This window comes from Schistosoma mansoni, chromosome 1 (genome assembly GCF_000237925.1).
Source record: "Schistosoma mansoni strain Puerto Rico chromosome 1, complete genome".
NCBI classification, from domain to species: domain Eukaryota; kingdom Metazoa; phylum Platyhelminthes; class Trematoda; order Strigeidida; family Schistosomatidae; genus Schistosoma; species Schistosoma mansoni.
In genome coordinates, this window is record NC_031495.1 from 33182032 (window position 1) to 33207371 (window position 25340).

General features: G+C 31.8%; 1 protein-coding gene across 1 annotated transcript; it reads left to right on the forward strand.

The window, feature by feature from the left end:
- Positions 1-3127: 3127 nt before the first annotated feature.
- On the forward strand, positions 3128-24625 carry Smp_137410 (calpain C (C02 family); the record flags this gene model as incomplete). Its single annotated transcript, XM_018794135.1, has 12 exons — positions 3128-3225; positions 5527-5847; positions 7055-7313; positions 8033-8214; positions 11205-11445; positions 12023-12368; positions 18088-18302; positions 19258-19456; positions 20270-20459; positions 21259-21375; positions 22813-22865; positions 24599-24625. The coding sequence occupies exons 1-12, from the start codon at positions 3135-3137 to the stop codon at positions 24623-24625; spliced, it is 2241 nt and encodes a 746-aa protein (XP_018648578.1). The 5' UTR covers positions 3128-3134.
- Positions 24626-25340: the final 715 nt, after the last annotated feature.

Genomic DNA, 25340 nt, shown 5'->3' on the forward strand with positions numbered 1-25340 from the left:
TCCACTCATACCTTGTTCACACATATTATTTAACACATTAGTATGCTCTTGCTTAACAAGTACTTCAGTAACAGACAAATAGACTAAATGGTTATACCTTAACTATTCCTTGATGAATATTGTGTGCTACGCTTTTCATCCTTCATTTTTCTTACACCTTTGTTAGCCCTCTGGAGATACCCCACCGAAAACAGATATGGCGCGGGTGACTTCGTTCAACACTGTTATTAAAGCCTCAGATATTCCAGATGGATATAAGGTTGAAGCTTCTAAAAGCCCCCAAATTCGCATACAATTATTCTCGACCATCAGCTGTATGTTGCAACGCTACCTTCATTAAGTGCGCCAGTTGTGGTATTGACAACATCTTTTTTACGAAATCCATTGACATTCATATCTTATAAAATATCAACCCAGCTGAGTAATTTTCTACAGTGAAAATTGTAACTTCCGTAACAATTTGATCTTGCCTGTAGACCGGCATGCCTCATGTAACAAACTGTTATATGAGAAAAAAGTATTATTATTATCATCACAATTTCCCAGTAGCTGTGGAAGATATCCCTTAGACCGCTATTGCTGCTCCTTTTGTTCTGTTCAAGTTTTTACGCATGCGATTTAGCTTGAGAACCGCGGCGCAAACATTTCGAAGATTCACGGATGACCTACTTCGGGATATTTCATTTACACAGGCATGTATGGACGATTTGTTAATTGCCAGTCCCGGTTTACAATCACATGAACAGCATATGAGAGCAGTGTTAAAACGGCTAGATGAAAATGGAATGAACATACATCAAAGTAAGTGTATTTTCGGTGTTCGAACAGTAGAGTCACACCGACCGAAGAAGAAATGGACATCATCAGATGATACTGCATACTTAGTTCTCTAATACAGCTTAGAAGTCTTCTAGGTTTAATTAGCTTTTATCGGAGATTGATACCCGGTTGTGCACAGCTAATGCAACATTTATCAGATTCCCTTAAAGGAAAACCAAAAAGAATTTAAGCTGACTTCCGGGGCTAATAAGCAGCTGAAAGATAAACTGTCTTAAGCATCTAAGTTGATGTATCCGAATTCTCTTTCCCCACTTGCTTTGATGGCGGATGCTTCGAACAAGGCAGTAGAGGGTTCCTTAGCCACTTAGTTAAAGACGCCTGGAAACCAATCGCTTTCTTCTCTACAAGACTAGCTCCAGCAGAGACAAGGTATTCTACCTTCGGACGAGAACTTCGTGGAATATACCTAGCCATGTTAGAATGCAGGGACTTCATAGTTTTATAGATCACAAACCATTGACCAATGCACTAAAAACAAGAGCCGACAAATAGTCACTTTGGGAAATCTGACACCTTGACTGTATATCAAAGTTCACAAGTGATATCCGACATGTCAAAGGTCAAGACAACCGGGCAGCAGATGCATTATCTCTAGTAGAAAAAGAGCAGTTGAGAGACAAACAATAAGAGGATCAAGAATTCCGAAACCTACTGACAACAAACAACACTAGTCTCAAACTAAAGCAGTTTCCATCGACCTTTCATCCCCAAAAGCATGCGATGATCAATATTTATTAACTTTCATTCTTTGCCTCATCTTGGCGCAAAAGCTTCGACCAAACTAACCAATCCCAGATATGTATGGCCGAATTTACAAAACGATGTACACTAATGGGTTAGAGGGTGTTCGGCGTGTCAACGGTCAAAGATTAATCGTTATATAAATTCACCCATAGACGTTTTCTCACAACCAGATGCGCGTTTTGCTCATGTGCATATCGACCTAGTAGGCCCTTTACCACGTTCAGATGGTTTTAATTATTTGTTTGCATGTATAGATCGATTCACGAGATTCCCTTTAGCTATACCGATAACGGACATCGTGGCCGAAACGGTGGTCAAGGTTTTTATGCAGAACTGAGTGACCATTTTTGGTACATCTATAACAATAACGACGGGCAGAGCAGCACAAAATGAATATGAACTATATAACAACTTAAATAAAGTTATAGGCTCCAATACAATACGTTGCACTGCGTATGATCCTGAGGCTAATGAGATGGTAGAACGCTTCCACCGTCAACCGAAAGCTACTCTTATATCACACTCAAACTCCAATCAGTGGACAGAATCCCTGCAATTAGATATTTGGGAATACGAACAGCTGTCAAAACTGACTCACGGTGTTCAGCACTTCATTCAAATTTCCTTTCAAAGTTATGTCGAGGAAATCCAAATATTTCGTGATAGAAAAACAAGGAAACATCGACTTCGTAAGTATTGTTAGGTCAAACCCTACTTATCTAGACAATGAACCACCATATGGGTTGTTAGACCGTTTACCTGAAAAAACAATCGCTATGGATTTCATGTATATACCTTGGAAATCCATCCAGAAACATCCAGTTTATGGGCGAATTGAAGTATTGGATGAAGATCTCAACGGCTCACTGTTTATGAGATATTTCATGGGCGTATTAATTTAAGCATAGACGAGTTTAGCTGATATGATTTCGGTCTATTACATAGCTTATGAGTTCATCCAGACGATCAATTAGCTTCCCCTCTCCATAGTGAAACCTTGTGTACTTAGCCATCTATGAAAAATACAATGTATACTTTCTTGCGCAAATATTGGGGCGGCCAATTAATGGTCGCAGTATATGAGAAAATTTCGATCTCATCAGTTTACCTAACACCAATGAAACTTATGTTCTAGAATAAGTTGTGTGAATATATAAAACTTTAAGGCTACAAACATTCATGAACTCACACATATTTATTGAAAGCATCCGTATCTTTATCTTTTGGTATTTCATATAAAATAACTGCTCAGGATGTCGCATTTGTTTGAATCGTGCAAGCTATTAACTTTATCCTTATGAACTTTTAGCGGTGGGATGAACAAGATGATATCTCATCTGGAATTTCCGTAATCGTGCTAGCACTAGACTTATTATCAGTTGTATTCAATGCAGTCCAACCCAACTTCAAATTATTCTATGGAAAATAAGTTGGAAAACCTAAATATATGTGGAAATGCTTTCGGATATGGTCATAATTCCTCTTCGCAATATAAATTAAGGGATAAGACAGGATATCCCCCAGACACGCCTCAAAAATATGTCAACGACATGAGAACAGCAAGACACAACACAAGGGCGATGTTGTTTGATCCTGAAAGGAGCCCTTTGAGCTCGAAAGTCACTGAAAATAATTATTGCAGTAAGTAAGATATTACTTTGAGTTTTATGGTGAACCTAGATGCATTCCACTTTGTTTTTATACTGTTTCCGCAAATTTAGTAAGACAACAACTTTATCTTATTTTTCATGCAGTCAAATAATAGCACGTATTGGCCGTTGTATATAAAAAAGTATTCTTGTTAAGCTACTTAGTATTTTTATACATTTTTAAACCATGTTTATGTAAACAACCAAAACACATTCTGCTTTTGATGTCATAGAAATATTTATTAAGAAGTACAGATAACTGGTTCAGTTTCAACAAGCCTTAGAGTAAACTCACTAGTCCTTTATATTTGCAGTATTTAGGGTTTTACTACGTTACCTGATTATTGATAAAATATTTCAGGCTTTTTTATCCTTATTTTGACTCCACTTGCTTTATGTATCAGTACCAATGATGTTAGATCGTACTTTCCGGCTTCTTATCAGTTTACCTCTAGCCAGAAGCTTTGTGCTAAGGAAGCGTGGAAAGTAGTGTGTGTTACAACTTAAAAGGTTAAAAAGCAAGAAGACAAGCATATTGAACACCCCGTTAATATTTAAGATGAGAGTATAATTAGTAACTAAAACGATCGATGAAAGTTTGCAGCAACAAAAGAATCAAACCAAAACAACCTAATAATTGAAACCAGAAGTTGATAAGTTGAGGTCGCGTATTGTTTACAAGATCATGATTTACAACTACAATATTAAACTCAACCACTTTTAAATGTATACACGCATAATTTCGTTTCCAAAGTGAACGGTTATTGTTGTTATCGAATGTGATTACTCGAGGTAGAAATCAAAATTTTCAAATCTAAAGTTGACATTAATACTTGGTTTTAGTCAAAGTATATTAGACAAACCAACCAATTGCTCAGCCTCTTTGTGATTATAAATAAAGCTCTATTTTGACGCCATAAGTTGTTTGGAAAAGTATATTTTATGCTCATTAATCTTCTAAGTTATCACATTTTCTCTACTGGTTAAATGAACTGACACAAAAAAATAATATTTTCCCTTTAATCTGCCTCAGCCCTCCGCTAAAATGTAATAATCACGGAGTTCGGCTACCTACATATTCAAAGGCTGACTTTCATCATGAGTCACATATGATCACTAATTTACTCGAAGTAAGGTAAGTCATTTGGAGAATGTTTGACAATAAAAATCATCCCCTGCAATGGCGTTTTAGGAAAGAACTCGGTCGTTCTAGGAGAAGATAATATATAACACAATCTAAAAGTTGTAGGAAGAAAAGTTTACTTCATAATATAAAATCATATGCTATTCACACATCAGGAGAAAGTTAAAAAAGATATCATTGGGAGATATCATTACATAAATGTATCCTGTCAAAAAAAGTTTGGGCCTCTTGCCCATCATTGCACCTTGAAAGTCAGAAAAGGGTTACGTTCTTCTTACAAAACATTGACTGTAATAAGGTATTCACATATTTTAGATTACTCAATAAAGAAGTCAAGGTTCACTTAGATGGGATCCTGCTTTGCCCGTGATCACTGCATGTAGTAAATTTGTTACTTTGATATGCTTTCATCTATCACTATTCTAATCGTTACATATCGAGAAGTAAGATTAACTTCAGGCTATTTGAGTCGTTGCTAACAATTTGATTTATTTAGTCATGGAATGTGCTTTGATCGGATAGTTTTTCAGTATCTACCATGTTTTTTAAATGTGTTTCATAATGAAATGATTTAGTGACACCGCCATCACTGATTCTTAGATGATTATATACTACTCAACAAAGTTCGTAATCGTTTTCACAAGTCGTGTAGTTGTAGGCTAATAGTACTATATTGTCAAGTTTTATTAAACTTATCGCGTATCAATATAAATCTAACTCAAAATAAGCTAAAATATCGCAAGAATAAATGTGAGCGATTCACCTTGATTATTTATGATAGTTTTCTGATGCAGCATGTGATGAGTGTTACTGTTTCGTTGATGAACTGTAAAACTGCCTTATTTCATTCCATTCAATATTCCAACTGTAAGAGCAATAAATGGTAACCTGTATGCATCAGAAATTCTACTTTTTAGTGTCATAAACCCAATGAATTAAACTTAGTTTGAGCATATTTTTGAAATATGAGGGAGGCGAAAAAAGTTAAGATTTTTATACTAAAATATTTTATTTCTTTCATCTTTTTTTTACCAGATACTCATTTGGAAGTCATCACTTAAGAATTAATTACCGTTTTCTTTGTATCAATAATTTTTATTTGATCATTTGTAAAACATCGCCCAATATTTTCCTGTATAATTGATATAGGAGCAAGTCCTAGCCCTGTGGTTAACAGACCAAGTACAGTTTTCAGCCCAGTCGGTGGACCTTCAAGTTCATTTGAAAAAATTCGTCAAGATCTTCTCAATTCAGGCCATTTGTTTTGTGATTCTGCTTTTCCAGCTGATGACTCGAGTCTTTATTACAGTCAAAGACCACCATGTCAAATTGTCTGGATGCGTCCAAGTGAGATAGTTGCTGCGAACAGCGGAGGTGGTTCCATGGGTATAACCCCAAGAAAGATATCAACACCAGAATTCATTGGTGAAGGTGGAATCAAACTAGGCGAATTGAGACAGGGAGAATTAGGTTAGTTATATACTTTTAGAATTATTAAAATTCGAAAGCTTAATATAGAAGTACACGATATTTAATATTACAATAGTCATTATTATTATTAGCTATATTCAATATTATATTTTTGGTACAATATGGAGTTCTCAGCACAAAGTATTTCAGCAAGTTTCTGTTCCTTATTTCTTGGTTGATATTGACGATAAACACTGAGTGATATTCGCATTTTAGAAGTCGACATCTGAATAATATTCATTCTTTTCAATTACCTTTGACAGCCATCACGATTTCGCAGATCGTAAATTTTTGCAACTTGTACAGAAAAAGGTCGTGAGCTTTTCACAAATGCAAGTGAATAGTTTATGCAATTAATTGACATAATAATCTGTTAAAACGAACTAGAAAATATCTAGATGGCAGGGACAGGTAGCCCTGATATTCAAGCAATTTGCCTGGGTATGACAGGATTTGAATATGGATGAAATTACGAATGATTATTTAATTATCAGAAAATACTTTTAAAGTAATAAAAAATTACCCAATAAAAGACGAGCAAAAGTCCAATATAATTAGCAAAAGAATGCATGACAGTGGTAATCGCAAAAGTGTATTTATAAGGGTAAGGAGTCAAATAATCAGCAGCAACCAAATAGAAACATTTGATTAGAAGTAATAGTTATAGTGTTATCAACTTTAGGTTTGATTTTTATTTTTTATTTAAATTAGACTTTAGTGTCGTAAACAAACTTTAAAGTTATACGTCGCTATTAAATAAGAGTGTGCAAATAACTTAAATCACTCTATAATTATCAGTGAATACAACAAATCATGGAGAAATTTTATTAGAGATCACGTTCATGAGCCAATTTATGGGAAACTATGTAAGTAATACAAGGGTCTTGAACATATATATAATTATCAAGTAACCCCAGTGACTCTGCTTATGTTAATAACTGAACGTTTTCTACGGTTTTGATAGATATTTCATTAGACCTACTACCAAATGGAAATTCTGGTTTCCAACTGTAATGGGTTTCGTTCTAAGTTCCTATTTTCACTTCTACCACTCATTGTAATTAAAAGCAGTCCTTTTTCTAGATATTTGTGTTATGGTATTTTTTGATAAACAACATATATCTATACTTATATAGCTGGTTGTTTAGTCTATTTCACCGAGTCACACAATTCATAATACTAAACAGTTTTTGTTTTAAATTTATAGGAGATTGTTGGGTGGTTGCTGCATTGGCTGCTATAGCCAGCCAACCGAGTCTTCTTAGTCGTACTATTCCTACTGGACAGTCGTTTCGAGTAGAATGGTATGCAGGCATATTTGCCTTTCGATTCTGGCGTTTTGGGCGTTGGGAAGAAGTTTATATTGATGATCGTCTTCCAGTTAAGTCTGGTGGTCAACCATTGTTTGTACATTCTGGACGTTCAACAGAATTTTGGCCAACATTACTGGAGAAAGCTTACGCAAAGTTAGTTAAATATTTCTGTTCAGTAATCCGCTCATTGTTTGGGTATTTTTGAATATACAAAATTCTGGTAAATTTGATTATTTATTGCTTTATCTACAATTATTTATAAATTATTATGAAAATTCCAAGGTGCTTTATGATTGCAGATGCAAATATCTAGGTTAATAGCGTTGTTTATTAGTAATTCTTGTGAAAACTCAATCCTTACAGTCTGTAAAGAAGACAGCTATTTTAAAGTAATACAAACTAGTAATTACAAAATAATGAAGTTACTGATAAGTACTTACTAGTTACTTTTCTTTTCTAGTTGATGATGCTATATTACAGAGTAGTTGACAATATACATGAAAATAGATAACACACGGTTGTTGATAGAGTTTTTATTTATGGTTCTTTAAAATAATACTATTTAACGAGATTTGAGTTTCTCAGTTTCGTTTCCTGTACACTAATTCAAGAAATGTGGAAGGAGAAGGACATTCATAGTGAAGAATCATTATGCCTCATAGCGAAAGTCAAGAGTCTCCAGAAGCCATAAGGCTAACGCTCTCAACAAGCGGGGAAACAGTAGAAATAGGGTCGTGATATGTTCAAATATCTAGTGTCAGTGACTCGTTTTAAACCTTGATCCGTTTTACTTAACTAAGTTGATTAGTTTTCAGTTGACGTCATTTTTTTATCATCGAAATTTATTTTGGAAAAATTTCAAATAATTTCAGATTAAATGGGTCATATGAAGCTCTGAATGTTGGACTTGTCGGAGATGCAATGGATGATCTGACTGGTGGTTTAACAGAATCATATACACTTCCAGGGGCAGAAGACCACGGACTTCAACCTCCAGCCGATTTAGACGATATATTAATAAAATCATTTGATCGTCGAAGTTTAATTACAGCTCGTATAAAGGTTTTTGAATTTGCTTTCTTTCTTGTAATTAAAATTTTAGCATTTCCTTAGACAACCACTTAATAGATTTTACTCTTAAGTAATTTCCTTATTTTTACTTCTCTCTCTCATACCTTACTAATGTGGGTTATAGATTCTAGGATTGATTTACTCCATTTCGTCAATTACCCGTAGGTTTTGTGTTGTTTTAGCAAATCTCTAGTGTTCTCAGATATTTGATTTTGGTTTGTAATCTTTGATTGACTGTAGAAATATTGATTACAATAAGTTAATTTAGAGAAATATATCACTAAATGATGTAAAAGCACATACATAAGTTCATATGTTTCATTAAAAGGAACAGTTATTTTAACACAGGATAACATTTTTGCTGAGTACTAGTCGATTAACTCGGTTACAAAAAGAAAAATAATCAGTTTTAAAAAAGGTTGAAATGAGCCGTGAATTTTCACTTATTTATTCACTCTAACATAAGTATATCTTTTTAGGCTCTGTTAACCAAAAGAAGGTTAATAAGTAGAAAGAAATATAGGGTGCCATTGTATTTCAACTATTGAATCGATTATTATAAATGTATATTCAATAACATTTGAAATGAATTTAAATCAAAAACTTCCACGTTGAAAAACTACATTTTACAACAACAAACTTTTTTTCCAATGATTTCACAATGGAGATTTAATCTCAATTAGGCAAAAATAATAACTTATTTTTAGATATTTAAATAAACAATACGTTGAACCTAATATAATATACTGAACAGAGATATGAGTAGAATAAGTTAATTAATCCAAAAAAAAACCGCAGTCATAACATCTCTAATTACATTAACGAATGATAAGAATTCTAATCTTTGTGGTGCATAGATTCCGTCATTTTAAATTCTGCTTAGCTGACTAGTGTTAGACAATAAGAAAACTCGACCTAGTATTTTTAGTCGTTGGCTTATAACTGCTTAACACTAAAAAAGTACACTGAAACATCAAATCGTGTAGCTAAATATTACTCTATAGTAAACGTGGTCAATAACATGTAACGAGTACTAAATATTAAGCATTGTGGTATGTATTATTACTGAGTAACCCGCTGTTGGGAACAAGCGATTAAAGCAATTAAGTACTGATGATAAAAGACGATGATAAGACTAGTAAGGAAAATGATTTTTCGTCAACCAAAAGCTTTTGAAACCTATGTTTATTGTCAACCAAGAAATGTGTAAAGTGTTAGTTGTTTGAATAGGCTAATATTAATCACAGTTGTGAGTTTCATTAAATAAACCACTTAATATGGGATATTTTCCACTTGATTCAAAATGAAATTGCAAAACTATCACTTTGTTAAATCTTTCTGTAGGAATTTGATTACAGCCATAAAACCAACGATTTATTGTTTGATATTACAGAAACGTGCTTGATTGAACCTAGTTTACATTGATAGCGAAACAGTTGTAGATAAATTTCAAGAGTTGCATGAACAATAATAAAGGAAGTTTTTGAGTTATTATTTATCTTAAACCTTCCTTAGTTAAAGAGCCATTGAAAATAAAATAACCTTGGACCGTATGTTATCAATATTTTTATTCAGATTATGCAAGTCTTTAGAACTATCTTATTAAATAATGCCCTGGTAACATTCAGTGACTTATTTTGAAAGAGAATTATTTAAAAGCAACGAAATCGGAACTCGATTAACTTCATTAACGCGAACCGATACAAATAGTAAACTATGAACTAACTTATTCGACCCTCATGGCTGAATACGATATTGTGTTCGTTGCATGGAGCGATGTTAATTGGTCTACAAATGATGTTTTTAGCGTTTAGCATTTATTATTGTTACAAGTGCTTTCTTTCCTGGGGATTTTTAATAATTTCCCATCTTATTTTAGTAAAACTATTTTAAAGCAAACAAATCTTTGCAAATATCTGACTAAAGTTTTACTAAATTTTATTTAATATTTCCCTAACTGCTTTGAATAGAAGAAACAATTATTTGTTTTCTAATTTTGTTCTACTTCTTTTACTTCAAGTCATCAACTATTATTTTTACTGATGGGGAGTGTCTCGTTACTTTACTGTCACTTAAATTTCACAAAACTCAAGTCATAGTTAATTTAGTTATCCTAAGATAGTTTTATTACGAATGTATACAATCTGGAGAGCCAGGGATTGATGAACAATTACTGCGTCCTGTATTGGATTTTTACGACTGTGTACACAAACGCGAGCTACTGCCTCTTTATTGGTTTGAAGTTTCAAAAAAAATTTGAAGATCGATCGGATATATTTTTCTGTACATTCCTTTTGTATATTTCGTAACCTATTTTCCGTCTTCAAATGAAGAGAAAATATACTCCATTTTTAATCTCGAATGTAAAAACTCTGGCTAGTTGTATTGTGCATCGGTGGTATTTAAAAATTAAATTAGAAACATAGCTAGAAAAATATATTTCATGCATCCAGATAATAACCATCAACCATGCAAGGATCTGGATATAGTTGGCATCAAATCGTTTATTTAATTTTGTGCCAGCCTATATAGCTCAAATAGACGAAAACAATATACACGACCGGACATAGATAAAAACATATGGCATGGTTACATGTATAAAAGGTTAGAATTAACTGTACGTGGATACCTATAATGTAACAAATGAGTTTACAATGTCTGTAATGCTCATATTAGTGTCTTGCTTTGTATGAACCCAAACAAGGTCTTGAATCAACCTATCATGTCATTTCACGATATAACTGTAAACTCGATTAACTGCTAATGTCCTGGGTGTACATTTGGTTGCTATAATATACAGCTCGTCTCCATAGGCTTTCTTACCAATAAGACCTTTATATGGAAGATAATTTTGCTTGTTGTGTAGCGATTTTTTAAAAATTTCCACTGGTGTTTTCTTTTTCTTAATTAAATATTTGCCTTGTTCATTAACTTATTTTAATTGAAATCAGACTAAAGGAGTACCTGGTCCAGGTTTTGTTATACCGGTTGGATTTGTACCTGGTCAAGCATTTGGTTTAACAGATTGTCGGAAGCTTCGACTGACGGATGCATCAGGAAGTCGTTTACTTCGTTTAGTCCGTTTAAGAAATTTATGGCCTTCAGTTCGTGTGGACTGGACAGGTGCGTGGTCAGAGGGTTCAACAGAATGGCTTAGTCTTCCACCACAAGACCGTTTAAAAGTTGGCTTGGTGAAAGCTCAAGAAGAGTTTTGGTAATGCATTTATGATAATTTGTTTTTAATGAGCTTTCCATTTTGAATTGGATTAATATGCAAAGGTTAACGTGCAAAATAAAGCATGATTTTACATTGTTTTGATGACATTTTACATACTAATTCCAACGGTAATTTATAATTCACTTTTTTTCAGTTTTGAAAACCGATAAATATTACATATAGAAATATACTTCGTAATTATAATTTTTTAACGGTATTCAGTAGCATAATTTAATTTAATCGATTTTAAGACTTCACAGTTAAGATTTAAGGTATATTTCAGCATTATCTATGTATAATGTCCTTGTCTATATTGAAATCGTTAGTGAACGTTAACCAACTATTCCTGGTGGTGAAAATATAACTCGAGTTTCGTGAATGTGAAAGGATTGTTAGTCAACTTTACATGTTAACCGAACTAATTTATTTTTCAGTGAGATTTACCATTACACCAAACAAATTTTTTTAAAGCCGACCAAAATTTGTAGTGATAATGTACCGTATACGTTTAATTTTATTCGTGTTGAGTTCATAGTTATCCGTCTATTTGTGCCGGTACATTTCAATTTTCCAGGATGTCACTTGAAGATTTTATTGCCAATTTCGACTATTTGGATATTTGTCACCTAACAGAGCCACCTCCAGTGATTTCTAAATCTTCTAGTGCTTATCATTCCTTACATAATTTCCCATCAGTTCACTTACGTGGTCGATGGCTTCGAGGTGTGTCATGTGGCGGTCGACCATATATCCGTGCAAGTCACTGGGCAAATCCTCAGTTTCGACTGGTAATTAATTCACCGGATCCAAATGATCCTGATGGGTTCGCTACAACCGTCATTGCTCTAATGCAAGCTGATCGTCGTCGTCTACGTCATCGTGCTCCTCGACTTGCATCTATTGGATTTGTTTTATATCGGGTATGTTGTTTAAATTTTTCGATTACTAATATAATTTTGCTTAAACATTTAAGGGAAAATATAACTTATGTTCATCTTTCCAAACATCAAGTTATGTATTTACACAACCTAACATTTTGAGACATTTTTTATAGCATTTTTTTTGACGAAGCTTTAGTATTCGCTTTATGTTAAATGAAACAAAATTTTTTCTAAGCATTTAGATATCTGTTTTAAAGGTCAACCATTCTAGACTCAAAATACTTCACTTGTGTTTTCTGTATGTGTTTATTGACAGACGTTTCCTAATATATGTAAGTGCTTCTTGTGAAATAAAAAAATAGATTTTGTTTGCATATGCTGGCCCTCTGTACCATCATTACGTTGAAAGTATTAATGTCATGTGTTAAAAACAAATGATTGTTGTTTTCAGTGTTTTAAACTGTACTCCGACTCAACTTAAAAATATTTATGGCTGATGGAAATGTCGAGGCTATCCTCTCAGAATGCTCATATGCCAAAAGAGACTGATCCCTTACAATTCTTAACACCGACCACTCAAAGATTCAAACCCCTAACACTTAATTATATTCTTTATAAATAGTTTATTATATATGCAGTCACAGTTTGTGTTGTTTTACATCAGCTTTAAGATTGTGAAGCTTCCTTTATTGCTTTGTTCTCCGAATACACAGATTTGCGAGTTTATTAATATGTGTATAGATTTATGCATCTAATTTCTGTTGACAACCAATGATGTACTTGCGTAGTTTCCGCTATTCATGTTGCATTTGCGAACATATCTTTATATAATTCTTTACGATAAGTGAAGTAAATAGTATTTACTTAGTTTTTGTTGTATGTAGATAGTTTATTGAGAAAATTACTATAAACATATGGAATTATTATTATTAATGTGTTCTGTAGAGCCACACAGATAAGCGCTCGGTCAATGAATTAAAAAGGCGGCTGGTAAACTAGGGTAATAATCTAAGATCTTATAAATTCATCAGTTTTTTTTTAAGCCAAACGGACTAAAAATGATCTTCAAGAGTTGTTAAAGTAGACATTGATTACTTGTGAATGAAATAATAAAGCAGATAAGATTCGTATCAAAATACATGATGATTACACTTACTAAGAAGTAGATATTTTATGCTATCTCTTCTTATATCCCAAATCCCTAATTAATAACATTTTGTCGAGCCAAGTGACTAATTACAGAATACTCAAACCAAAATAGATAAAACACGACTTTGACCTGTGTACCTCTGGCTAAACATCGAGTTAACAACTAAGTACTGCATGGATCGGTACAATCCGTTGAGCTAATAATCAGTTGATATCCACAAAAATACTTATAGATAAGTTCTATTCCCACATTTCATTTGATCGTTGGATGGTGAGCGCGACTTACAGCACAGTAACTAGAGTTGATACATGTTTGTAATGTGATCGTTAAACTTGCCCACTTTGACCTTAAATCTACTCACTAAATCTCTTATTCAAAAAGAGGCAGTCTTTTGGTAGCAAATGGAAATTACATGGAGCAACAACTAAAAATATATTTTCCAATAGATGCCAAGGAATTAAGTCTAATTTGTTTTAAAATAATACATTCAACAACGTTCGTTTACATGAAAGACTAAAAATTCTAAATATATAAATAATCGTATCATGATACTGTGGGTAATCAATTTTACTTAGAGCTAATCATTTTTCCAATGAAATCATGGGAAAGTTCTGATATCAAATGTATATGGACTTTTAGTGTATTACTAATAAGTTTTTCTTCAATGATAAAACAAAATAATTTGTCATTTTAACAATTTCTGGGGCAAAATATTATCAAGTTAACTGAATATTATGACAATTAGATGTGATCTGCGATAGTAGAATTTCGGTAATGTGCTCTCGACTTGGTGAGTCAGATGTCGGCTGCCAACAACTCTATGAGTTATACGAGTCTTAGGTAATATGTAGGAACTAAAACATTTTAATCGTTCTTGACATAGTTGTAAAAGCTATATGTATTGTATTGTCTGTAATTTATATTGTAAAACAAACAAGTTGATAAAACCTTGAAACAGAGCTTGATTAAAAAAGAAAGAATAAGCATCATATTTTTCAAGATTATAGATTTTGTGTCACTAGTGGAATCTTGGCAACCGAATGTATGAACTTTAATCATAGAATTAAAAATATAAGATTTTTACAGTATTCTAAGCATTTCATCCTTTCGTGGATAAGTTACGTTTTGTTTCGACTTCACTAGTTACTAGTTTATCTTACTATATAGAATGTGAACAGTTGTGATTCGACAAAACTACTAGATATTAATTTACAAAAACAAGAATAGAAAAGTCGCATAAAAATTAATTGACTACGAGATTATGCCAGCTCTTTCTTCTAAAATTCCTCGATTCCTGTCAGAAGACATTATTACCGTTATACGTACAATTTTATTCCTTATCATATATAACACTTAAAGTTATTTGTCGTTTGATTGATCGCATATTAGTTGTCTTTCTTATGATTTCTTTAAGTAATTGTATAAATAATATACCTGTTTCATGAGCCAGCAACTATCTGGACTCAGTAGTTCAGTGGTTAACGCGTTCGATGTTTGACGTAAGAAGTACTTTATAATGTTTTATATTGACCATGAACACTATGCTTCAGGGACATCTATCTGACAGGATGAAATTGATATCCTGGATTTCATTGCTTACTACCCTCTATTTTATATAAAATGAAAGTTGTTTAAGTACTTTATACAAATGAAATTTAAGTATGCAACATATGGTTTTATGTTATCAGCACAATAGGTTAATGAACTGATCTAACTATACATTTTCTGTTAAGCTTTTAAAATCTGTTTCACTTCCGTTTAAATTAGGTCTCGTGGCTAAGTGAGATCAGGATTATCGGAATTCTCGGAAGCCACAAGAAACATTTTCGAATCTAGTTCGGAACTACCAAATAGAATACATGAAATGTTCCACATTGAGTCGAACCAAGGTCTTCTAGGTTCTGGACTGAGCGTTGTACACACTGAGTTGAGATCGAGTGGTCGATATTTATAACTTCAGTTAAGTAATATTAAAACACCCAACCCTATTGCTCGATAACTACCTCACCAGCGATTCAATGATTATGATTATTGACTAGAATGTCGAAAAATCCATTTGAAAGATAGTCGGTAGTGAACTTAGTTACATAAGCCTGTGACTCCTCGAGGAGGAGCATAAACCGCCCTTCAGCATCCTCCATCGAACTCAGTCCTTAGCAATTCTTCCCAGTTGTCTCCAGTTACTATTCATCCTTTTCATATCTACTTACAATTCTTAACTCAGTGAGTGCTTTGATCTTCCACTTCACCATTTCCCTACAGGATTACATGTTACGCTTGCCTCATGATGCAGTTCGACTATTTCTTCAATGTATGTCCTCTCCATCTTGTATTTGAGGATGTTGCACTTTCCCTTGTGTATGTTGAGGTCTACTGATACAGAGTGTGCTACTGCACTGATTGTCTTCATCTGTATTTGTTTTTGTGTATGGGATAGTAGGATCAGACCATCTATGCAGTCCAAATCGTCTAGTTGCATGTAAGCTGTCCATTGTATTCTGTGTTTCTCCTCAGATGTGGAGGTCATCATAATCCAGTCAATCACAAGAACAGAAAGGAAGTGAGTGTGCAAACATGTCTGATTCCGATCTTCACTTGGAATGCGTCTACCAGCTGTCCTTCATACACCCCTTTGCAGTGTAGTCCATCGTAAGAATTTTGGGTGATAATGACAATGTTCTCTGCTACTAACTCCAGATTGTCGAAGAAGGTTCCATATGATTCTCTTATCCATACTGTCAAACTTCCTCTCATAGTCAATGAAGTTGATGTCTGGTGACGAATTTTACTCAATTGATTGTTCAATAGGGATCAGTAGTATCGTGATTTGGTCTGTGCACTATTGATCCTTACAGAATCCAGACTGTTGCCTTTGAAACCGGGTGTCTATTAAATCTTTCAATACCTGTTATTTGTTTCACATTTCTAGCACAGGAATAGTATGAAACAGTTCCATTTTTATTCTGTCATTTATTCTGAGTATCAAACTATTTTGAGGAAATTGACAAAAGAAACAAGATCATTTATTACCATATTATGTGATTAAATCGTTTTATTGAGAAATGTCCAAGTTCTTTTCTATAGTCACTAAACCGTGATTTTAAATTTAACCGCGGCAAAATAAAATTGAGATCAAGTAATAATTTTATTTAAATATGCATTCTTATGTAACTACAGATGATAAAAAAGAAGTCAATTATCATTGAATTGACACAGGAAAATTACCCTATTAGTACCAATGTTCCCTTTATGTATGTACATTATAAAGCAATTTTTTTCATATGAACTCTACCCTTATGTTGTAAATATTTATTTATATATTCTTCATTAGCTAATATAGGAATTACCTTGCTTCCGTTAAAAATAAAGTAATTTATTTATATGACCTCTATATAGTAGAAAATTAGCAACGCCTTTTTCCTGTTGAATTTGAGTATATGAAATCTATGAGGTTAACTTTTAATGCATATGTATTCTAATCTAATAAGTATATATATATATATATATAATGTTATTAAAAGTTATAGTATTTCTGCAATGAAAGCTACTACATTTCCTGAAGATTCAGTACCGAAGCTATTCAACGTCAGAAATTTATTTTCTTCTATTATAAGTTTTAAGAAAACTGAATTAGATATTCAAACGTGTAAGATAATAAGTTTACCATTAAATTCAGTAGTACAAAGCTACTTTATTTGTTTCATTGTTATCAATTCTAGAAAATCATGTTGAGAAACAATCTTTTGTGTATTTCGAGAATTTTATGGAAATCCTATTTCCGCCAACTAATAAATGATTTCATTCCAGTTGACAATTTCATTGTTTGTAATATGTTCATATAAAGAATTCTGATTCATTCATGTTTATGAACCAAAAATAACGATTTAACTCATATTATATATTTTAATCTTAGCTCGAAAAATCAACTAAATTCATATAAAGTACACAATTTTGGTAATATGTGATGTTTGTTTTGGATTAGATAGTTTTGTATGGTGTTATAGCAAAGTGAATGATATTACTCATTGTCCTCGTGTTTGTCATTGACTAGATGACGTTTCGAATTTTCTGTATAGTGGATATTTAAGAGTGAAATAATGAAGATAATTAGTTTCTTCATCTATCAGATGGATGATATCACTATTGATTAACTGTACCATAATTTTGTGAAGTTTGTATACTATTGTCATTATTGTATGTTCAATGTTTGAAAACTTCAAAATTTTATTTATTTGGTTTGATAAAGTAAATCAGTTAACGAAGTAATGTCTCGAAGAAGCCGAGTATTTTTCATACCAAACCAAACAAATAATGATGTTAATTAAATTAGCTACAGATTTGAGAAAAGAGTGCTAACAGATTAAAATTCAATCCACAAGCCCACTGGCTGCTAGTCAATACTTAGTGGAAAATTGTATGATGCAATAAATTTCATAATCTATAATAGAAATTAGGATCTTAATTTTTATCTAAGTATCCTATTTTAGTATACACAATGAACATTGTATACGTTTTAATTATGACAGAAAATAAATGGAATGAATCTATTCACTGATTGTTATTTCTATCGTTTTTATTCTTATTTTCTGCTGTTTCAATAATAATCAGCTTCCAGCTGGAGCTAATCCACCAATGCCACGTGGGTTTTTTGAAACTAATCATCATATAGCTAGTGTAGATTTTTTCTTCGATTCTAGAGAAGTTGTTAAACGTTTAAAATTAACACCAGGTCATTATCTTCTTGTTCCATGTACATATGCAGCTGATCAACCAGGTGAATTTTTATTACGTTTATTATTTGACAATCCGGATAGAATTTGCGAGTAAGTAGCTCTTTGTGATTGACAAATTTTTTTTCATGTGATTTTTAAGAAGTCAGTAACTTTTAAGTCAAATATTAAATGGAACACTAGTCTATAATTAGGAACTAAATGTAAATTTGTAAATGCAACATTAAATAGTCCTAGTGAAGATGATTCAAGTATAATATCAAATTGAGAGAAGTAATTATTTCCTTATTCTATCAGCTCTGATAATTAACTAATAGCGTTGGATATAGATAATCGGAAAATGTGTATAATAAAAATTATTATTATTAGCTGTATTCAATATTATATTTTTGGTACAATATAGAATTTTCAGAGCAAAATATTTCGACAAGTTTCCTTTTCTTATTTCCTGATCTGTCCTGACGATAAATATTGAGCCATCGCCAGTTAGACGTTAGCAGTTCAGAAATCGACATCTGAACAATGTACTTTCTTATGGATGTATATTACCAGAAATCGCAATGTCTTTGATTGTGCTCTTTCTTAACTGAATAGGTTGAACAATTAATTGACATAATGGTCTGTTGAAGCAAACGAAAGTCACATAACTTGTTGAAATATCTAGAGGACAGAAAAAGGTACCCCAGATATTTAATTAGAACGCCTATATATATATATATTCACGAGAGTTAACTTATCGGTAAAACTAATAATAAAACCACGTAAGCCATTTAAATAACCTAAGATGAATGCAACATTATATTAGATTCATAAAATGAATTTAATTTCTCATAACCGATTCCAGTTGTTAGACAGAAATCACAATGTGATTTAATGTTGATTTACTTATCTTAATGATTATATTATGCATTTGAATGATAGAGTTCGAGCAACAGTAGGGATTAATATTTAATACCTATGATGATTTATGAGGTGTTAACATTGAAATCTAACACATTATCTAATATATTATTTACCGGAATAAAACATTTTTCTTCATTGTTTTCAGATCTACATTAGAGCGTGTAGAACTTAGTGGTTTAGCTGCAACTGGACCAGAGCCTGATCCAAACTATGAATTATTTCAGCCACGTCTTAGACGATTATTTTATGAAGCTTCAGGTGAATCGATGGCTGTTGATGCATTTCAGTTGGAGCCAATACTTAATTGCCTTTTGAGAGATGATCATCGAGCACCATACAGTATGGTATGTAATCTTCCATTTCATATGTCAGTATGACTTAAAAACTTTCCACTTAAGTAATATCAATTTGAAAACTATTGTTGAACGTTTTGAGAATAAGTTTCATTTTGGTTGTAATTGACAGAGTTTCCTATATTACTGATAGATCACTGAATCGTGCTTCCCTTACCAATGTGAAGATTTTGTATCCTCTTTGATTTATTTGAGAAGTGCGAAAACTATTCAGTTTTAGACAGGGAAAGGCACTTATGTATGTTACATTTTTCCAATATTTCTCTTCTCTCTCATTCAGTGCTCGGAGGACTATCGTTTAAATGTTATGCGTTAGTCGTCCGGTCTATGCAGTTCACATAGATCCCACTCTGTATTCGACGAATCTCCTAGTTGTTAGCAATTCAGATGTATATAATTTCAATTTACAACAACTTAACACTGAGAATAACCAGTTGTAATTTTAAAATATAAGGTAACTGATGATTCTATTTATTCGACATCCTAGATCTGTTGTTTTAGGTTACCTCAAACATCATTAGATGTTGACATTAAGTGAAAGTAATAAAACTATTCGTCCGGCATTATTCTATTGTTTTACACGTAAGACAGAATACATGTGTAATTTGTTGATACTAATTTTTGTTCAAACGTTTAACAAGTTTGCCCATAAATTTTTAACTGGTGGATTAAACTCATTTGCTGTTTTAATAAGATTATCATTATTTATAGTGCATGATTTGAAATGTTTACAAAATTTACTCAGTATTTATGTCAGGTTTCCTGTACAATAATTCTTTGAAATTTTGTTAAAAATTTGATCAGGTTAGTACAGATGCTTGTCGATCTCTGGTAGCCCTTCTCGATCGTGATGGAACAGGACGTTTGTGTGAATCAGATTTTCGACGAGTCTGGGATATTCTACGATCATGGTCTCGTTTGTTTGCAAGTTTTGATCCACAGAGAACTGCCCATGTAACAAGTTTGGATTTTCGAATTATTGTTGAACAAGCGGGTAAATTACTCTTTTTATACGGTTTTATTATTTTTTAGTATATATTTTTAGTAATAATACTGATAGTAATTCGTGGTAAGACTAATAGTAATTGAGTTATTTGTACAACTGAGAGTATGTTCATTTAAGAAAATCTAGTATTTTTAGTTTGATACTTGTCAACAGTTTCTACAGATAAATCATTTTAGTTAATTGATTCTGTAAGTTATCATTGTTATCGTTTAGAAAATTCGGAAAAGCGACTTTGGTGCTACCTAACTACTCATATTCCTTATTGGTAAATTCAATGGCCTAAAACAGTTCATTATTAATTACTTAATAATTTTATTTCTCAACATATCCTTTAGTCTGTTCGCATCATTAGATAAACTGAAAAAATGTTAAGACAGTGCAAATTTTCCAGTTACTAATATCACTAAGTCTTTAAATTTACCTGACTTGCTGAAAAATAGTTTCCATATTTCTATTATTCAATGCAAGTAATTTCAGGCACACAGAACCAATTATTTTAGTAATAAAATTTTTCATGTATTGTTTTTAACCATAGTTTTTGCGATCGTTAATTCAGAATCGCTATACATGGTTCTGACTAGCAACCAATAACTTCATAGACCTATATCTTATCTTGACCTGGATGTTTTTATTCTTTTCCTCAACCAGCTCCTCTTTTACCTACCACTTCTTATCAAGAGTGATGTATCTTTCACTCTTAACAGTATATTTGCAAAACATTGTATTATTTTGAGTGATATAACAAATATTGATTATTTGTCATATTGTTGCTTGTTCTTTCAACTAGGTTATACTCTTCCACACACACTATTTTCTAAACTTGTGAACCGTTTTGTTAATGTGGATTGGCGTCTTGATTATCCGCATTTTATCAGCGCTATGTCACTTATAACAAAAGCAGTTGGTGAGTGCTACTATTATTATTATTATTACTAACCCAACTCTTCATTTATTTGTCCATTAAGAAACAGGATTTACACAAATATTTCATTCATTTTGGAAGGTAATAAATTAAATTGGAGTTAAAATAGAAAGTGACTCGTATCTCTATCTCAAACATTTTTTCCTCATAACAAGTTTACTTGTAAATGAACCCTTAGTTAACTGAATAACCTAGTCGAGGTTCATAAAAATAGCCATCAGTATAAGATTTACTAATAATATTTGCTCGACCAATTTATGATAGACAATAAAATAAGAATGATCGAATACATGGAAAAATGATTTGATAGTTGTATAATTTACCATATAAGTCGTTACTGCTTCATTTAATTACTATAAGTCAATGAAGGTTATACAAAATGTTTCATTCAGAATTATTAAATTACAATTGATAAGTTGATATAATTTCAGACATATTGTAGTGCCGTGTTTCGTTAATCGATCAACTCGATAACCGTTATAATACCAATCCTAACGGTGCATAAAATCAGAAGGCAAGGAGAAACAGTAACTACAATTTATTGACAAATGACTCAGGCCAGAAGGTTACAAGCACATGAGCTAATATCAGCGAGCAGTCAGCAGTCAGCGAGCGATCAGCAAACAATTACATAGGCAATTTATAGTCAAATTGAATAAGGGCACAGCAAAACAAAACAAAGGCTGATAATAGGGTTTGCATGCATACATATATGGGGAGGAGTATGAGTCATCGAATGATAGTTAAGCAATCAACATTTTGGCTAGAGTGTCATATGCTCTAGTGGTAATAACAGAACAAAGAATTTGCAAATTGTTATTATCCAAATGACATTATCTGTTAAGTAAGTTAATAAAAAGGCTTAATCAAAATTGACCATACTCAAAATCGACTGTAGGATAGTTGCTATACTATACTTTCTGATGTATATCTTCATGACATATTTCAAGACTTTTTTGATTAAGAAATTGTGCAATAAAACAAAATAGATTTTTGTTAGAAATCTATAAGTTTCTATTCTTTCTCTAAATTTAAAATAAATTCACTTATCCATCCACTAAACATTTTAACTATTAAAAGAGGAAAAGTATTAAATCCTTTCAGTGGTAATTTCTTTTCTTATAATAAACTATTCTAAGCAATGAAGTTTTTGTAATAAAGATTGATTTTTTTAATTTTTTTTTATTCTATTACATATGGGTAAAATTATGTCATTGTTAAAGATGTTGCGTACATAATGTCTTAATGATTAATTTTAATTTTAATCGATAATATTTTTAGGAAAATAATTTTGTTTTTAAAGGAAATTATATTCGTTCAAATTTAGATGGAAGTTGTGATAAGATTAGTAGTTTTTATGTCCTTGGTTTTTTAAAAAAGGTTTTTCTTAATCTATTCATTTGTATTATGTGTTTTTAGCAATTTTTAAGAATTTCGATCATGGTGGACGAGCTGTTCTGCCCTTGGAACAAGTAGGTTTTTAGCTTTTCCTATTTTCTGTTTTATTTATTGTATACATTTTCTTGACAATTAAACCCCAGAATTATTATAAGTAAATTTACTTCAAGGAATACAAGTTATTCGACAATATAAACCTCAATGTACGATGAAACAAGTAGAATACATGAACATCTAATCACCGTATATTGAGTTTCTGAAATCACAGAATTTCAAAAACCCATCTTCAAAAATGAGCAAATCAAAAAAACGAAAATAGAATATTTTTTTGATATACAAGTGCTTTATGTGATACGTTTGCTATTTCAATTTAATAAAGTGTTTGTGAAAGAAAACGTCTGTTAAAAGTCTATAACGTGCAATATAAGTAGTTTTAAAAGTAGGCGTATTATCTGTTGAAATGGCTTAAGTTTTGAAAACTAGGTAACTATCAAACCTGAATATATTTCAAATTGGATCCTGATGTATGTCGGATAATGAGTCACTAACTGGAACGAAAAATATGCTCAATGGTACCTAGTTTGCAATACTTAAGCAGCTGATATCAATCTGTAACTTCATCTATTTTTGCAAATTGTACTTAAATATACAAGATTGGAGTGTTGATTATTAAGAAATGAAACTAACGTTTCAGTTTAATAAATGTATTGCCTTTCAAATTATATAAAATGGGAGAAACTTAGCTAGTTTTGTAGCTAGTAGTTGTGATATGGAAGCAAAGAGGATAAGCTTTGTAGTTTATAGAAAGTAAAATAAAATATTGACCATCTAAATATTTATAAAAATGGGAGCATTTCATTTAGTTGGGAAACGTTTCCGCGCATTGTGAAACGTTGGTGCTAATATGGAAAATCCACTTGCGTTTTAATAGCCTACATGATTTACTTGACTGTTTTCAGTCATTGAACTTTTGTCATTTCTCTCTGTTCTAGTGTATGGTTCAAAAACTACTCCTAGTAAAGTAAGACAAGTGACTCTTTAAAATTGAAAGTTATACTTTCAAATTTTTTATCTACATCATACAAGGTATATTGATAAGTTTTGAAGTAATCTTGTAAGAAGTGAGTTATGACAGTCAATAATGCTTGGGATTAAACGTGTAACTGAAAAGCCTAACGCCTACATAAATGTCCAGTTCCTACTGATACATGAACGGGTTCACAAAAACTTGAAATTTCTTAGAAAGATAAAAGTGTCTGTTTAATTACCACTTTTCTAAGTCTTCTGAACAGACGTACTAGTTAATAAAATGACGATGTTAGAACTCTCAGAATTGTGGTCTAAAATCAATTAGTATAGTCAAGATGCAACATTTCACTACGTAACGTTACACTACATAAGAAATTACGACAAGTACATGATTATGATTTTAACCATTATTGGAACTTAACAACTAACTGGCAAAATTTATTTCACTGTTAGCCACCAAGTGTAATATAACTACTAATTGACATTAACCATTTTTTTATTGTTACATATGTTACATATTTTTGCAGTTGACTAAACATTCAACATTTTAATAAAATCGTCTACCAAATCTATTTTCCACATGTCTATAATGAATTATAAATTAACGATTTCAGTAGACTTTCAAATAAACAATACACAATGAGTAGTATATTGTTTTGTTCAGTATTACATTTGTGATTCGTTTTAATTTACTTTTTTTTCTTTAACTTGACCATTTAATGTTTGATTATTAATTGTTTACAATGAATGATTTCATTATTTTCTTTTTTGTGTTTAGTTTGTTGAAATCGCAATGACAATGTAATTTGAAATGGGATCAATGAAAAATAAATCATTCTTCCTCACTTTATATCTTTCTCTCTCACTCTCTCTTTATGTTTTTATATCCCTTGTAAAAAAGAATTCAGTAATTCAGTAATATATGATCTATTTTAATAAACCAGATAACTTATTGGTATTTACTATAATATTGATATTGTTACAATAGTAATAATAAACGTTTTATGATTCTTATTTACACAATGTTTGGTTATTTTTTACACAAAATCTTATTATTTTTATGTTTCTGACTGATATCTATATAGAGAGAGGGAGAGAGTGAGTGAATGAGAGAAAAAGAAGTGTTATGCTTTTTTTAACTACCATTCTTCTAATTGAATTAACAACCTATTCATCGATTTGATCACTTCAAATCATTTATCTACACTTTAGTTATCTCATCTCAATTACACCTATTCAGATCTTACAACAGCCCCTCTTTAATATGATAGTTATTTAGATATACAGACAGTCAAGACTACTGCTGCCACTTCTACAACTACTGATCTTGTTATATCGTTGAAAAGAGTTTACCATAACTATGGAAGGTAGAATGCAGATCATGGTAACTGATAATCGTTATCATAATTATGAACAAAAATTTCTTTTATACAAATTTATTCGTCTACTCATTTGAACTGCTGTGAGAAAAAACAAATAACAGAATTAAAACAATTTATTTTTAATTATTATTAATATTA